At 38.3% G+C, this 16,594-nt stretch overlaps 1 protein-coding gene across 1 annotated transcript in view; it reads left to right on the top strand.

Annotated features, from left to right (window-relative positions):
• PAMR1 (peptidase domain containing associated with muscle regeneration 1) overlaps nt 1-15,529 on the top strand; it is a 55,681-nt gene extending 40,152 nt beyond the window's left edge. The window contains exons 7-12 of the mRNA XM_063158792.1: nt 4,894-5,064; nt 7,697-7,909; nt 9,502-9,568; nt 11,652-11,884; nt 13,225-13,520; nt 14,481-15,529. Of these exons, the coding sequence (XP_063014862.1) occupies nt 4,894-5,064; nt 7,697-7,909; nt 9,502-9,568; nt 11,652-11,884; nt 13,225-13,520; nt 14,481-15,017 (1,517 nt within the window). The 3' untranslated portion in view covers nt 15,018-15,529. The remainder of the gene's footprint in view (nt 1-4,893; nt 5,065-7,696; nt 7,910-9,501; nt 9,569-11,651; nt 11,885-13,224; nt 13,521-14,480) is intronic.
• The last annotated feature ends 1,065 nt before the right edge of the window (nt 15,530-16,594 follow it).

Raw genomic sequence — 16,594 nt, 5'->3', positions numbered from 1 at the left:
TAAAATGAGCCTGAAGACTATTTCTAAATGGCAGATAATTCTGATCTAAGGAATGTCTCTTACATATAATTTAAAAGGGAAAGGAATTTGTACTGTTATTATTAATAATAGAATATTTTACTTAAAAATTCAGGAACTTACTGTTCCTCTAGTCAAGTTTTTCTCAGACTGAGGAAAGCTATCCATGAAATGTGAAGCTATTTTAATGTTTCGTATGGGCCAGAAATTGTTTTCTTTTTCCCAAGAGACCAAAGTAAAAGGCAAGAAGTATAATAAGTTTTATCAGGAATGTGTGAGTTTGTGATATAAACACTTGAGGCAGCTCTGTTTTTTATTATCTAACAGCTGCTCTGTCACAACTGAGCATTTCTGCCAGAGGAGCCTGTAACAACCCTCTCATATACCTTCCTACTTTGCTCTCTTATGAACTGTACAGAGATTGGTATAAGCCAAAATTCACCTCAAACCCTAAAGTGGCAAAGGTTACCTACATGGCTGTATAGATTAATTGTGGAACTTCCCAGAAACAACACTGTGTAGCAAAATAAGGAAAAAATTAAAACAAACAAAAATATCTCTGCTCATGATGTGTTTGCTGGTGTTGCTCTGTTCCTTACATTTCTGTTCCATTTTTTTAATCTGGAGTTTCTGTTTTCAAATGACAAGAATCATAAAGTTTCTACTTACATCCTACTATGCCTTTCCAACATTTGTCAAGGAGACTTTTAATTTTTTTTTTTGGAGTTAAAATTATCCTGTTTCTAATTTTATCCTGCTTGAATATACTTCTTTGTCCTCCTTTAAACATTTTAATGTATCCTTTCTCTTTTTTACATTTTCAGTCATGATAGTTTTTAACTTTTGCATGAGCAGGCTGGTCATTCTTAGCTCTTAATTACTTTCAGGATTATTTTCCCCCAACATTAGTTTTACCTTTCTAGATGTAAATTCACCTGGATCTTTGTAGATCTGATGACATCCTGGCAGGAAGAATGAGATCAGCCTGACCCTCATGGAGTCTCTGGGGTGCTCAGATGTTTTTTGACAGAACTTGAATGTCTTTCATATTTGGCTGTCCATTACCACCTCTTAGTAGAATTCTGTAGACATCTAATCCATTTTCTGGGTTCCTGGTGGGTTTGGTCCAAGAGGAAGGTGCAGAGGTTGAACGCTTGACACATGTCCAATTTGTCCCAAGGGCAGGAAGCCAGAGTCAGAGGGCAGTAGGAATGTTTGGGTTTTTTTCATGTGGAGCAGAGCAGTCTAACTAGTGGCCTAGGAATGGTTCAAGCTCATGGAGTGCTCCTGGCCATCCCACCATGTCCTTCCCAAGGAAATGCTGTCCAAACATCTCATAGCCCTGTCTGTGCTGCAGCAGTCAGGCTAGACCAGGCACAGGTACAGCTGGGATGGGGGTGGCTGGAGGTGAGTGAGAGCTGTGAGGGGGACCCAGCCCTCTCTGCTGGATCATGCACAGAAGGAGGAGTGATATTCAAAATTCTCAGTCCATCCTGCCTAAGCAAGGGAATTTGAAATCATATCAAATACCTTAGAAAGCTTAGAACCTGAAAAGAAGTGGGTCAGATCATGTGGTTGGATTTTATGACTAATGTGTATCCAGAGGGCAGAGCTGAGTATGAATGACATTTACAAAATGTTCTTTTACTTTCTTCTTGACTTCTGAGAAATGTCTGTTGGAGAGTTAGATTTAGTTGTACACCAGGAGAGAATATAGAAAGACTTCAATAAAATATCTCAAACAAAGAAGGTTGAAAATTCAATGAAATACACTGCCCATTCTGAAAGATGTAAGAACCAGTCAAATTCACTCTTGATGGGAAGCTATCCACAAAAAAATAAGATAGACTTGAATGAAACACATGGGGGCTAGGACTCCCTTCATAATAACTCTACAAAACTCCATTGCCTGAAGTGTTCACAAGTAAAGGGAAAAGGTGGAAAAGAGCTCCCTGAAACACATTAGGTGAAAGGGATAAAAGGCAAGTCAAACTGAAGAAGAAAAAACCTATAGAGTTCAAACCAAAGCAGTAAAAGCAGGCACTAGAGTAACTATATGAGACTTTCAGAGTAGATAATATCACTGGAAACACAGAGCTCAGCTGTGGGACTGAGATGCAGGGAACATCTCAAGATTCAAAACCACATTTAATTTGTAGAGAGAAAGAATGAGATTAAAAATGATCCATAGGAAAAAATTAATGGAGTGGCTCTGTCTCCAGCGGCAAATTCATCCCTGTGTAACAAGAGAACAGACAACCAGTACTAGAGGCATGGGTAACAAAATGGACACATCTATTAATAATGCTAAGGTGTTTGCCACCAGAGAAACCCTACAGTGGCTCTGTGACACAAGTGGGTATGAGCTAATGCTTGTGACATCCCTGTGATGAAAGGGGTGCTCTCATTTGTCACATGCAGCAGATGAAGCAACCTACCTATGACCACATTTCTTTAGCTATGATTAGATCTCATGACCTTCTGCCTCCATGTCCTCTGCTCTAGTCCATAGTTCAGTATTAAATGAATCTGTGTATGAAATACTGAATTTACATCATAAATAAAACAGAATTGTTCCAGCTGGCTCCCAGGAGTGCAGAGAATCTAAAGAAAGTCTGGCAGCAAACAAATCAAAAGGATGAGAAACTAAAACTCTTCAGCACTTAGGGAGTGAACAAGGACAGATACTGGTAGTTAGAAAGCAAGTGTAGCTTGGTGACATTTTTTTCCAGGATGGACTGAGAACACAAAAGCACCAAAGTATTTATTCTGCAGAGCTCAACTGGATCATAAGCAAAACAGAAAACCTGTATTTATGACAAAAAGTAGAAGTCTGAGAGGTGCACAGATGGTTGGTCTAGTTTTCTCATTTGATAAGCTGAATGTGACTTTACATTGAAAGAAAGAAATGTAAATGTAGGGAAATGAATGGCTGCTCAGAGAAAGATATGGAGGGAGTGACTGGGAATACAGAGATCATGAGTGGGAAGATGAGTATTCTGAGAACTTAAAACACCTAGAAATTCTATGTTCCTATTATTTATGTTTCATTTATCTACATGCTTATGTGTACACATATCCACCTATATATATATATATATGTGTGTGTGTCTATATTTCACATAACATCAAGGATTAGGAATTAATTTAAAAAATTTTTCTCATTATTCTTTTGCTAGTGATGACATTAATGAAGAATACTTGTAGCCAAGAGGAAATGCTGACCTCCCCTAACTGGACATGATTTGATTAGGAGCATAATAGTCCAGGCCTCACTCTAATGCTTAATTGTTAGACAGTTTTTCTTGCCAAGATCTTTACTCACTAGTGCACAAATGATTCTTCCAGCTCATTGTTCGATGTTTTCTTTATGTGAATCATTGGATGGTCCACAGTCCATATACATGGATTCATTTATGTGGGCTCTGTGTAAGGATTACAGAGCAAATGACTTCAAAGTTTTCCTCTGAAAGTTTTAAGGATAAAAATTTGGCTGCAGGTTAGCAAGCAACTGGCTATGAGGCAAAACAGAAAAGTCAAATTCTAAAAGCATAAAGTAGGGATGATCTCTTTAGAACTGATCTATCTATTGTCAGCAGAGTACCACAGGTGGTAGGTAAAAAACCCATATGCATATCTATGTCTTGCACTGAATCTTCTCCCATGCAGTTTTTCACAATGAATGGCCCAGGCAAAGCCAAAAGTGATGGGTAACTGTGTAGATAATAAACCATGTGTTTCCTACATTACCTACAGAAATATACCTGTAATTTCTACATATAGGAAACTGGCCTTAAAAAGTGACTTGGAGAAGGTTAATAAGGCATGGACATTCTCTGCCTCTCATAAGGAAGAAAGTACAGCATCAAATAAAATTATCAGGAGGCAGGCTAGAAACAAAACTAAAGAAGGCAGTGGACTTTTTGCACTTTGTAGAACTCATTGCCACAGGATATTGTGGACACCAAGTATGTGGTTGAGTGTAGAAAATACTAAGACAAATAAATGTTAAAAAATTATCAGTAGGGGATGTTATACCAAAAATGCCATTGTAGTTCAGGGAGTCCTTGAGCTTCAGACTTTTGAATGCTTGACAGATTATGCCAGCAAAATATTCTAGATGCTTGTTCTGATTTTATAGTCCTTCCTTCAAATCTATTGTTTACCACAATTGGACAGGTTTATGTGCTGGGTGGACCTTAGCATGATTGGCTTGATGCTGTCAGAGAAATCTTGCTTTTGATGCTTAATTTAATATTTACTACTTGCAGTAATTATATAGAACATCATCTGTATTTTCCCAATATCCTGTGGAAATGGTAAAAATCCCAGTTTAGTAAATATCAAGGTTCCTTTTAAATGTAATTGTGTTAATGTTTGATTTACACAAATAATGATGCCTTATAATTTCTGAAATGTTATATGAAAATCTATATGAAATGTAAAGAGGTATTTGAAAGAAATTCAGTATAAGGCTTTTAAGGATCTAGATTTTTTTTCTTGACCATGCATGGTAGCTCATTCAAAACCCTTGTTAAGATGGAAAGTATTTCAAGTACTAATATTCCAAGCAAATGAGCCCTAATAATTCAAACATTTATGCACATTTATGATCATGTGACACTTCAGAGTAATCCTATTGAACTTTATGATGTAGACAGGTTTTGAAAAGAGGGATATAAGTTTGTGTAGAGCTGATGTCTAAACAACTTTCTAAAGATCAGCATATACTGGTCTTTTAATTTTGACTCCTGTAATTGGTTTTTGTAATTGGTCCATTGTAATTGGTTTTTCTATGTTCTAAGTAAAGAATCATCCTAACACAGTCCTGTTTTTGTAATAAAGTGGATTTTTTTGAAATATCTGAACTGTCAGTGGTGATGTGTAGGACTCCAGGTGCTCCTGCTCATGGTATTGTGGAAGGAGATGACTTTAAATACGGGGCCCGGGTTTACTTCAAGTGCAACGCAGGTTACAGCTTAAAAGGCAGCCGTGTTGCCTACTGTCAGCTTGATGGGATTTGGTCAACACATCATCCTCAATGTGGTAAGGTCACTTTAAGTTTTAATTCTTTTCAAATCTTTTGGCCAATGTATTCCCATGAAACTAGACTATCAATTTCTTGCTTGAAATTTGGTAGGTCTGTGACATAACATGTCCTTTTGTCTTCCTGTCTTTAAGAAGCAGTAGGAATTCTTATTTTACTCTGCTGGAACCCCAGCCTGCAAGACTTTTTTATATAAAGGTCTGACTGAAACATCACTTTACTGAAAACTAATAACCTCAAAGTCTTCTTACACATAGAAAATGTCTAGGACCAAAGCCAAGTGAGGGACATAGAGCAACAATGAACAGTTACTTCCATTACTCTGTGTGTCTGACACTTTCTCTGCAGAAGCCTGGTGCACTCTGTGCAGGTGAATAGGAGCTTACTGCGTGAACACTAGACTCTTATTTCAATTCCTATCCCACATAGAAGTTTATGTAAAAGAAACTTCCATTGATTCTGACTGTGCAGGATGGCATGCCTACCATTCACATTGGTTCAGCTGTAAAATTCCTTCTCGACATCCAAAAAGACTTTAAATTTCCTTTAGCTGATTTGCATTGCATAATTTCATTTTTGTATTCCAGAATAATTTGTTTCAATTGATAAAGTGTTTTCTAAGTGTGTTATGTCAAACAATGTACATTTTGGGGGGAGTGCTGTAAAACAAATAAGTTCATTTGAAAGAGGAAGCAATAGGTATTCTTCTATCTAGAGAGGTCTCCAATTGCAGTAAATGTTATGTCAAGGTCATGCCAAGTCCCTGCTGCATGATGGCCCTGGCTAAAGATCTATAGAAAGAGCTGTCTCTAGACTTGGCAGTCACTGAACTGCTAGGTCTCTCCTTCCCAGATATTTTCTCTTTGTTTTTAATAAATCAAAAAGGTCATAACCCTGAGCCTAAGGAAGGAGAAAATTACTGTCAAAGTACTGAAATAGGAGAAGGCCTTAAGTGACTTACATGGTCAAGCTTTTGGTACATTTGGAAACAGGCACTGTGGTGATCAGATGATGCCTCCAGGCCAGCCATCAGTGCAGAAAGCAACTTGCAAATAAAGCATTATTCTGTGGGGGATTCTCTGTAGTCTTTAGCTGCTATCAAGTTATCAGTCACTTATGGTTCACAACTGAGAGAGCCTGTAGAGGTACACAGGAGGAAAATGGAGCCAAATAAAAAGGAGACAGGGCTCTGCTTTTCCCTTTCTCCTGATGGAGAGGAGGTTCAGAAATCCTTGTTTACTAAATATAACTTATGGAAAAGTATTTAAATACATATATAGCCTTCAGCATATACTAAAATCCTATGCTTGCAAAGAAAACACTGAAATATAGACTTGGCTTGAATGCTACACTCACTGTTAAAAGCACATGCTCTTCATTGGAGTGGCATTGTTATGGCTGGCTGTGTGTTCACACGCTTTGCTGAGCTGGGCTTTATCTGGTGGCACAAGGTATGACTTTGTGACAGGACAGGGCATACCTTTGCACTGTAACTGTGCTGATTTCGCAGCAATTTAAATAAATGTCTGAGTGCTTTGTTATATGTTGGTGCTTTTGTGAGCTGAGGCTCAGCAGGCAGCCAACTCTGAAGCACTGATATGAAGAGGTAATTTTGGGTCAATTGATATGTCCCAGTCCTCTGGGCACTCTGTGAGCAGCACCAACACCAGCTGTCTGAACTAGATGTGCACTGGTTATCATGCACTGAGGCACCAGGCAGAGAAATTGAATAGGATTGCATGTTAGTGTTGTCCTGACAAGAAAACTGAGGTGAAATCCAAAGGGAAAAAAAAAAAATGTACCTTGTCAACTGCTAAATAGAAAGAGCAGAGGAGTTAAAAATAAAGGAAAAATCATCTTCTAGCATCACATAGTGAATACTGTCCTCCAGATTTAGGCCAAAAATCTAAGTTTATTGAGGAAAAAATCAGAAAAACCAAAAACACAACAAAAATTTAAAATAAGTAGAAAATACTGGGAAGGAGGAACTAAAAGAGATTTTATAGGCAGAATATAGCATGAGTAAGCGTTTCATATTAAATTTTTATTGTCAGTAAATACATACATATGTTCTCTTTCAATTCATGCATTTCCCTGGATTATTGAGATATCTCTCTCAGTGCTAAGAAAACAAAATGCAACCAAACATAAAAGCAAAATTAAGTAGTCTATTTTTATATCCAAGTGCAGTGAAGTATTGAAAATACAGAAAATGGAAAAGAATGCCAAAGGCCTGTTTCCTGCAAATAATTTAAGTGCAGCCTTTTATGCTGTTGAAGAAGCCTTGTTAATATTAATGGGACATTAACATCATAGAAAGTCAAGGTTCTTTTTCAGGATTGTCAGCTACTTCTTAAGGTTTTAACAATTTGAGAATTTTTACCAATTTGAGACTCTTATGCTTTCAGTGAGACTGAAGTGTGTATTATAAACAGACATCCCTATATTATAATTTCTTTTTTAATATTTGACATTTTCAAAAACAGCAATCCCAGATGGGTCTTGAAAAGGCATCTTTAATAAAGTGTAGATTGTTTAGTAACATCTGAATGAAATGCCAAGCAATTTGATGGGTGAAAATAATGTAGTGAACCTGATAAAATGGTTACTATCTTTTTTCCCTATCATTAGTTCTAGAAGAAAAAAACTGCTCAGATCCTGGTGGTCCACTCAATGGCTACAGAAGAGTAGTAGAAGACACTGGGGTCTTGAATGGACGCTATGCAAAAATTGGCACAGTCATTGCTTTCTTTTGTAACAACTCGTATGTTCTCAGTGGCAATGAACAAAGGACCTGTCAAGAGGATGGAGAATGGTCAGGGAAGCAACCAATCTGCATAAAAGGTAGTTTATAAACTTTTTTACCACAACTCACACAGGCTGCTATGGTTTTACTGGATTGTGTTTCATATCATTTGCACTGAACAAATGTTCATATTTGCTGAGAGTAAGCTCTCTGGCTGATACCTGATACCAAGTTTTGTAGTTTGCCAGCTCTGCTGGCTGCTATACTCAGACAGAGAAGTTGCCAATGATTCCAGAAGATTCCATCTTTAAACAGGGAAAGGAATGTTCTCTAAGACCCTTATTATCCTCATTGTAGGACTGAACCTGCGTAAGATCAAGATCAAAGAAGGTCAGGAGGGAATTGAAATAGAATGAAATAATTGTCTCATGAGACTGTTAACAATCAGTTGCTGTCACAGGGAATAACTGTCCTTTCACAATCCTTTTAAAACAATGAGACCAGTCATAAATGCAAAAGCAGAGCCTGTACTTTATGATTAAATTATATGTATTCACCAAAACACTGCATCACACCTTTAAATCCTATGCTCTTCACCTGGAGCTATTCTACTAAGTGTGTATGAAACCCTGAGTGAGTGAGTGAGTGAGTGAGTGAGTGAGTGAGTGAGTGAGTGAGTGAGTGAGTGAGTGAGTGAGTGAGTGAGTGAGTGAGTGAGTGAATGAATGAATGAATTTGGGCTGGGGAACTGCTAAATTCATTTTATAAACACAATTTCTTGACATATGGATTTTTTAAAAACTGAAATGATGATTATATAAGGAAATATGTCTGTCTCCTGGGCAATTTGCTTTATTCTGTTGTTTTAGATGAAAATAATCTCCCCCTGAAGCCTGCAGTCATCTGTGGAAAGCATCTTTATTGATGCTTACTGTGATACTGACATAATGGTTAACACATATATCAATCACAAAGAACTAGATATTGTTAAATTATACAGAGAACAAGGCATACAGATAAAATCCATCCTGCAAGATTCCTTTTCTTCCATTCAGGGCAGCAGGAAGGAGACCCTGGCAGAGTTAATTGAACTTCAATATTTTATCCTAATCTTAAAGTAAGTAAACTGAATATGCCAAACTAGAAATCTTAGATCTCCTTTCGGTTATTTTACACATATTTAGGTAATTCTGAAGTGTTCCTTTGAATCAGAGCCTCCAATTCCTTCCATAAGTGCACAAACAGACTCCTAGAAGTGCATAATATCTTGCAGCCTTTCTCTGTATGCCAATTAGCTATGTGGGGCTACACAGATAGAAATGAAGCTTTTTTTATATATAATTCCATTACTGGAAAAGTTTGCTCTGATACAAAACCATCCTCCACAGTGGTGCAAGTGTGGCATTCAGACACACTGAATGATGGAAAAAACTTCCTCCATGCCTGAAAGTGCCAATGCAGACTAGTTCAGAAGCTTCCACTGTTGTAAATGGGATAGATCTTGTGAACTGTGAAGAAGTATTTTTCCAAGGCTTTAGGTTTTAGGATCATTAATGCTCATAACTTAACTGCCTCTTTTCTTAATCCAGTCCTCTATAGTTAGAGAGAGGAAAGGTTGGAAATGTGTATGAACCATAGCACTTGAGCTGTGAACGTGAAAAAGTACTGTGCAACATTATATCTTTTCTAGCCTGCAGAGAGCCAAAGATCTCTGACCTGGTGAGACAGAAAGTGCTTCCAATGCAGGTTCAGTCAAGGTGAGAATGCAATATGTCAACTACAGTTTAAAGAAAAAAATGTGATTGCTTTTCCCCTCCTCTCCTTTTCACTCCATGTGTTTAGCCTGCCTGAGCAGTGACTCCTACAAATCCACTGATAATTGAGCAATGAGAGCTGCTGGGAGGGGAGGTCTGATTAAGCACAGGCTGCCAGTTGCAACCTGGAGGCAGCCAGGAAGAAATGCACAGATAGAGACAGACAAACTACAGGATGATGCTGGAATTCTGCTTGTGAGCTTGAGAGCAGTCTAAGAACAGTTCCCTGGGGCTAATGATGAAAAATATGAACATGTGCCATCTTAGTGCACAGGGAGAGCACAAGGAGAGAAGAGGGTATGGCAATGCAACCTGCTCCCAGTAAGTTTCACCATCCAAAGCAATACAGCACATTTTATATAGGCTTGGTTTGAGGGAGAGGGTGAAGTAGAGTAGGAGGGGAGGAAGGAATGAAAGATTAGATCCTTCCTGGGCTTACCCTTCTGATGATTTCTAGAAATAAATCCCATCAGAATTAGATATGTTGCAATGTTCAGGTTCATTTTCGTCCAAGTAGTAATTTCTCATTCCAGGGTTATTTTTGAAGTACATGACTAATCTAGTTTTCAATTCAGTGCAAGAACTGTCCTCATCTTTGGTCTTAAGAACAGTCATATGAGGTCAGAATGAAGGACCAGCTCAAGCTTTATCCTGTCTCTGGCAACAGCCAGAACGGCTAGAGAAGATCTGAGGAACAAGGCAAGCATGTACTTCCCAGTCACTCTGCCATTCTCCACGTCTGTGATGTATGATTGTAGAGATGGCCCTGAGAAGCTGACATGAGGTTTTAGTAGCCATTAGGGGATTTTTCTTTCTTAAATTTCTCTATTAACTTTTGGATACAGGACTTTGATGTTTCAGATATGAACACCAGCTGTATTGAGAGAACATACATGTCCTCCCATCCATAAGATGCCATGAGATGATGGCGTCTCATGTTTGTGGACTGTTTTTAATCCCTTGAAGTAGAATCTCCATTTAATAGGTCAATAGTGAGGTAAAGACTAGATTATGCAATATTGCAAGTCATCTGTGAGTTTGGAATGGTACCCTGGCAGACTAAATAGGACCACAGCAGCTCTCATCCTTCTTCCAAAATACAAGAGACTTGCAATTGCTCTTGTTCTTTGTAACTTTACTTTCCTGTAATGTATTGCCTCACAGATTTGATATGATGGAGGTGTCTGTGTCTCTCTGTGATAAAAAATGAAGTAATCATGAGAAAAAAAAAAGTCTTCTCTGGATGTAGGCAGTACCAGAAATCTCAAGGGAAACTAATTTCATGCTGAATCTTTCAGGCATAAAAAGGGGATTTTTTGTAGACATGAGCTTTTAAGCATTAAAGCAAGGGACATATTCTAAATGATAAAAATTTAAGTATAACTGTAGTCAAGCTTATGGTCCATATCTATGCTGGTGCACATATTTATTTCTTAATTATGTGCCCTGTTTCAGCTAATCAGTACAATTTCTAAGTGGAAGCTTAGCAATTATGAAATTAGGAAATCTCTGTGGTGAAGCAATTATCTCTGTTAATTGCCAAATCAAGCAACTTTAGCAACATCATTTAATCTGAATCAATTCCTAATACTGTCTATTAAAATATTCACTAGAGAAAAGATGTGTCTATCTCCCTTCTACTGAGAATTAATAATGACAATGCCAAATTCAGGTATAATTTCTTAATTTAAAAAATGGTGTCTCAGTCCTTTTATGAATGGAAAAAACTTCCACATTCAGAGGCAATTGATTTCAATTTGGAAACTGTAAAATGAAAAAAACAGACACAAATAGGATGTGTATAAGCATATGTGTAATTATATATATGTGCAGATATATGTAAATAAAATAGTGGGATATAAATGGGAGTATTGCTAAACTATGCTGGAATGATGTTTTTTCCTTATTCTTTCATGAGCAAACTTTATGTGATTTTAAATGATACTTAACACAACTGGTGATAAAGTTATGGCAATGATTGCTTTTATAATATTATAATTATGGTGTTCTTTGTGCCTTGAAACAGAGAAACACCTTTGCATCAACTTTACTCTTCTGCATTCAGCAAGCAAAAGCTTCAAATCTATCCAACCAAGAAGCCAGCACTGCCATTTGGAGAACTGCCCCCAGGGTACCAGCACCTGCACACTCAGCTCCAGTATGAGTGCGTTTCTCCCTTCTACCGCCGCCTGGGCAGCAGCAGGAGGACTTGCCTCAAGACAGGAAAATGGAGTGGGAGAGCCCCTGTGTGTATTCCAAGTGAGTCTCCAAGGGAAAAAAAATGTGCATATCTCTTGGGTGAATGAGGGAACAGGGTGTGCATTCATGTTAGATATTTAGGGAGTCAAAGCAGTGTAGGCTGCTTATAATTCCAGCTGGGAGAAAGGAGCAATAAAGCTTGAAGGATATATGTGTCTTTTTATCCACTAGTAGAACTTGATGATAAAGTGATCAGGCTTTCAGCACTGTAATTTGCCATTAATTTCTCTACTCTTTTATTGAGCAAGAAGTATAGTGAGTCTTTCTCCTGATTTGAAATAGCTTTCTACTACTACTTCATGCTTTTCTGTATGATTTACTACAAATGGGATTTTTCTTTCATTTGTATACTTTGGCACACAGCTGACAAAACCATCAAAGTTTAAGCAATAGAAGGGAGAATCTGCAATTTTGAAGAGGCTCTTCCTATAATAAACCCTGCTAAGGAAGAGTTCATATTGCAAACTGTAAATCTAGATAAAATCTAATCTAGAGGTAGTGCACAAAGTAAGTTAGGGTAAGAACATCACAAGATTTGGTAAACTCCACTTCTGACATCAAGCAAACCGTGAAAAGTAGATCTTAACAACAAACAAATTTTTATTGTTCTTGTTTGTGGTTTTACTTTGAGATCATATCATGTATTTTGAAAAGTATTGCATTCACTATGGACATGCACACACTACATATCACAAAGAAAAAATGCAACAATGCAATGTAACTCTTTCAACTGAAATTAAACCTTTTATGATATAGGGGATTTTACCCCAGGTCCAAGCATGGATAAGGTATTCCTAGAACAAGGCAGAGCTTTTTCTTTTCCTCAGAATGACTGTTGATTTAGATGCATTTGCTTCAACATTCTTGTCGCAAGGCAAGTCTGTTCTTATCGGCATGAACTGACCTGTGCAAAGAGTTGTGCCAAGAGAGGCCTCAAAAATACACTGTGACTGCCTAGGGTGAATTTTAGTGCACTGATGGCTTTATGGCATTTTATGATAAACAAGAATCAAGGGTGTTCTTTTCATTTCTTTCTGCAGTCATCTCATTATAGTGCAAGTCGATAAGGTTGTTGTGAAAATTCACCTGCTCAAGTGCTAAATCCACATTCCTACTTTGCCCAGGAATTCAGATAATAATGGAAAAGTTGAATATTGTTTTAAAAAGCTATATCAAATACTCCTATGAAGGTTAGAGACAGAGGCTAATTAGACAACTGTCCTTCATATTCATCACTGCAGTTTAGTTTCTTTTGGCACATTCTAAGAAGGAATTAAGAGTAATGCTCGGATTCTTTTGGGGAGAAAGTGTTACCTACTTTTTGCTTCATGTTTCCCCAGTCTGTGGAAAAGCAGAAAACATCACCCTTAAGAAGGCAGTGAGCCCTATGAGGTGGCCATGGCAAGCAGCCATCTATCGCACAGCCAGCGGGATGAAGGAGAACAGCCTTCGGAAAGGGGCCTGGATCCTGATCTGCAGCGGGGCCCTGGTGAACGAGCGCACCGTGGTGGTGGCAGCGCACTGCGTCACTGACCTGGGCAAGACCATCGTGCTCAAGACAGCAGAGCTCAAGGTGGTTCTGGGCAAATTCTACAGAGATGATGACAGGGATGAAAAGACCATCCAGAACCTGAGGGTGAGTAAGCCCGACAGGAGTTAAAAATGATGGGCACAGGTAGATGCTGATCACATCTGTCTTGTATAGGGACAAAACGTTGACCCTTTGGGCAATGCACTCTCTTACATGTTGTTCTTTGAAATGCATGTGTAGAGACTCAGGTGGAATGGTGTAAGGAGGGCCTATGCTGTAGTTCATTGAATTCCTCAAAGCCGTCCAACTCATACATTCACCCCTAATTAAGAAAATAGCTCAAGTTCTGTGGGCCATAATGTCTTGAGTGATATTGCCAGTAAAAAAGTAGAAGAGATGCCAGCTACTGTCAAAATTGATTAGCATAATTTATGAGGGAAACACTTGTGCTCTAAATCCTGGTTTGATGCCATGAGCACATTTCACTTCTCAGCCCCAAGGCCGTAGAGCTCTAAACTGAAAAGAAGTTTGTGTCTGACTCCAGCTCCAAAAATAGCACCTTGGGCTCACCAGAGCGATTTGATTTTTTCAAGCAGAACTAGAAAAGCTGAAATCAAAATGAGAAATACAGCAAATTTGGGTATGTGTGTCTCTTTTGGGGGGGAAATTTGGGGTGTGTGTCTGAGTTAATTAATGGAATTTATCCAAAATATCATAATTAACTTGATGCTTTCCCTCCTGACCCCTTTTTAGTTTCTTTCTCTAATCCCATCTTTTTCATTCTGTTCCCGTAAGAAAATATATTGCTTTTTTTTTACAGTATTTTCTTATAGGAATCCTATCTGTTCTTATAGGATTTCATTAAGGACACGAGCAGTAAAGGTTTGGCCCCAATATTACTAATGTATTGCATGTTTCTCATTTGACTGGAAGAACACCACAGATGGGGGTAAAAGGAGAAGTATGCAAGATAAACTAAAATGTATTTTGGTAGTATGGAAAGAGTGCTGCTGACCTGCCATTGCTGTTAATCCTACAATTCTTCCTACTGTGTTTCCTCTCCAGATTTCTGCCATCATAGTGCATCCCAATTATGACCCCATATTACTTGATTCTGATATAGCTGTCATAAAACTCTTGGACAAAGCCAGGATCAGCAGTCGTGTTCAACCCATTTGCTTGTCATCTTCTCATGACTTGACTTCATCCACAGAGGATTTAAAGATAATGGTTACTGGCTGGAAGGTATTGGCTGACATTAAAGATCTCGGATACAAGAATGACACAATCCGCATGGGAGTTGTTCAGATGGTGGATTCACTGTTGTGTGAGCAACAGTATGAGGATAATGGGATACAAGTCAGCATCACTGACAGCATGTTCTGTGCCAAACAAGACCACACAGCCTTTTCTAATATTTGCCCTGCTGAAACTGGTGGGATTGCTGCCATAACTTTGCCAGGAAAAGCATCTCCTGAGCTAAGGTGGCACCTGATGGGATTAGTGAGCTGGGGTTACGATAAAACTTGCAGCCTAGAACTCTACAGTGGCTTCACTAAAGCTCTTCCCTTCAAGGACTGGATTGAGAAGAACATGAAATAAAAACCTGAGTCTGGAAATGGCATTTTATAACACAATATCTCTCTCAGTCTCTGCTACTTTAGGCTTCTCATCCTAGTGATGAGACACATCTGGGATAAGGTTAAGGCAGGCAGCCTGGTAATTTTTCCTAGGATCAGATATTTCACCAGGCTAATTTTACTTAACCCATGACAGAAGGTCTTAGTGCATGAGAAGTTTTGCCATATTTTGTCTGTCTCCCCTGGTGGGAGGACGATGCTCTGCTCCTGAGTCTGACATACAGAAACAGGACAGTAAATTCTGTCTGAAATTAATCTGTAGTGTGGAGCTCCCTGGAGAAATTGGTGGTGAGCTTCTCCCAAAGATCTGTGTGACTGAGTGGATTAAGAGTCTGGAAAGAGTAGCCTGAATTCACTATGACGGATGAGCTTGTTGTGGTATGTGCTGTCTGTATTGCCATAGTACAATGTAATCTTCTTCTCTCCCAAGTACTTTACACATTTAAATAAACCATGGTTTGTTTTTTTAACCTACATACTCATGTCTGACATTATTTAGATCCATTTTTGCTTTATATGTGTCACACTCTTGGAACTCTCTACTGCCCTTGTCTCTTTGCATGTCACTCTCACTTGGGACTCTTCAGGAACACTAAAAGGCAGAATCAGCATAAAATTCAAGGACTATTTATAAATATAAATAACAGGATTATTTTTTCTTAATACACCCATTCCTACTATTGTACATGAACCACTGCAATGAAATGTACTGAGGGGTTCTCTTTCACCTTGTATTCTAAACAGATAAAAACACAAAACATATTTTAAATATGTTTTTTCCAAGTGGATTATTTCATAGAACTATGAAAACTTCAGGAAAACTTTTGGTTCCCATTAGTTCCCATACATTGGTGGTAAAACTACTCCTCTGTAGCTCTTCAGGGTAAGAATAATGTCCAGGTCTCACGCTTAGCAGGCACTTTTCTTGAGCTGAGACTGAACTGTTTGACATCAGAGTAAGATTCTCCTACTGGGCATGTTGTCCAGGGAGACACCTGAGTGTCCTCATGGTCCTTAGTCACTGCTCTTACACTAAATCATTCTCTATTCTCTATTCAGTCATGCTAAAGACTAGGGATTAACCCTATAAAAGTTGGGAAGAAGAGACAGTACTGACTGTCTTCCATCAATAATGATTTCTTGGTAAGTCATATATGACACTCTGAGGTTTTTAGGACATTCAAATTATTACAGTGCCCAAAACAGCTTACAGCAGTAGTTGGATGTGAGGGCTGGGAATGTGATGAAAAGATTTAGTGCTCTTACCAAGAAGGACTCAGATCCTGAAGTTGTGTTCTGCCTATCACATGGCTACAGCGACTTGAAGTTAGCAAGTCTGATTGCAGTTCTGATTCTTTGCTGCTGTAAAATCTCATTACAAGTTTCTTAGCATTCAGTAGTTTCTACCCATTTTTGAATCTGAAAACTGCTGCTAAAAGGACAATTAGTGTTGGACATCATTCCATGTAATTTATTTTTTATTTTCTTGGCAGAAATACTTGTTGTGTATGCTTTTGCACTTTCCTTGTTTTCACTGGC

The sequence above is a fragment of the Melospiza melodia genome, chromosome 6 (genome assembly GCF_035770615.1).
Source record: "Melospiza melodia melodia isolate bMelMel2 chromosome 6, bMelMel2.pri, whole genome shotgun sequence".
NCBI lineage: Eukaryota > Metazoa > Chordata > Aves > Passeriformes > Passerellidae > Melospiza > Melospiza melodia.
The sequence above is the reverse complement of the archived record's forward strand: the minus strand, read 5'-3'. Positions and strand labels throughout refer to the sequence as shown.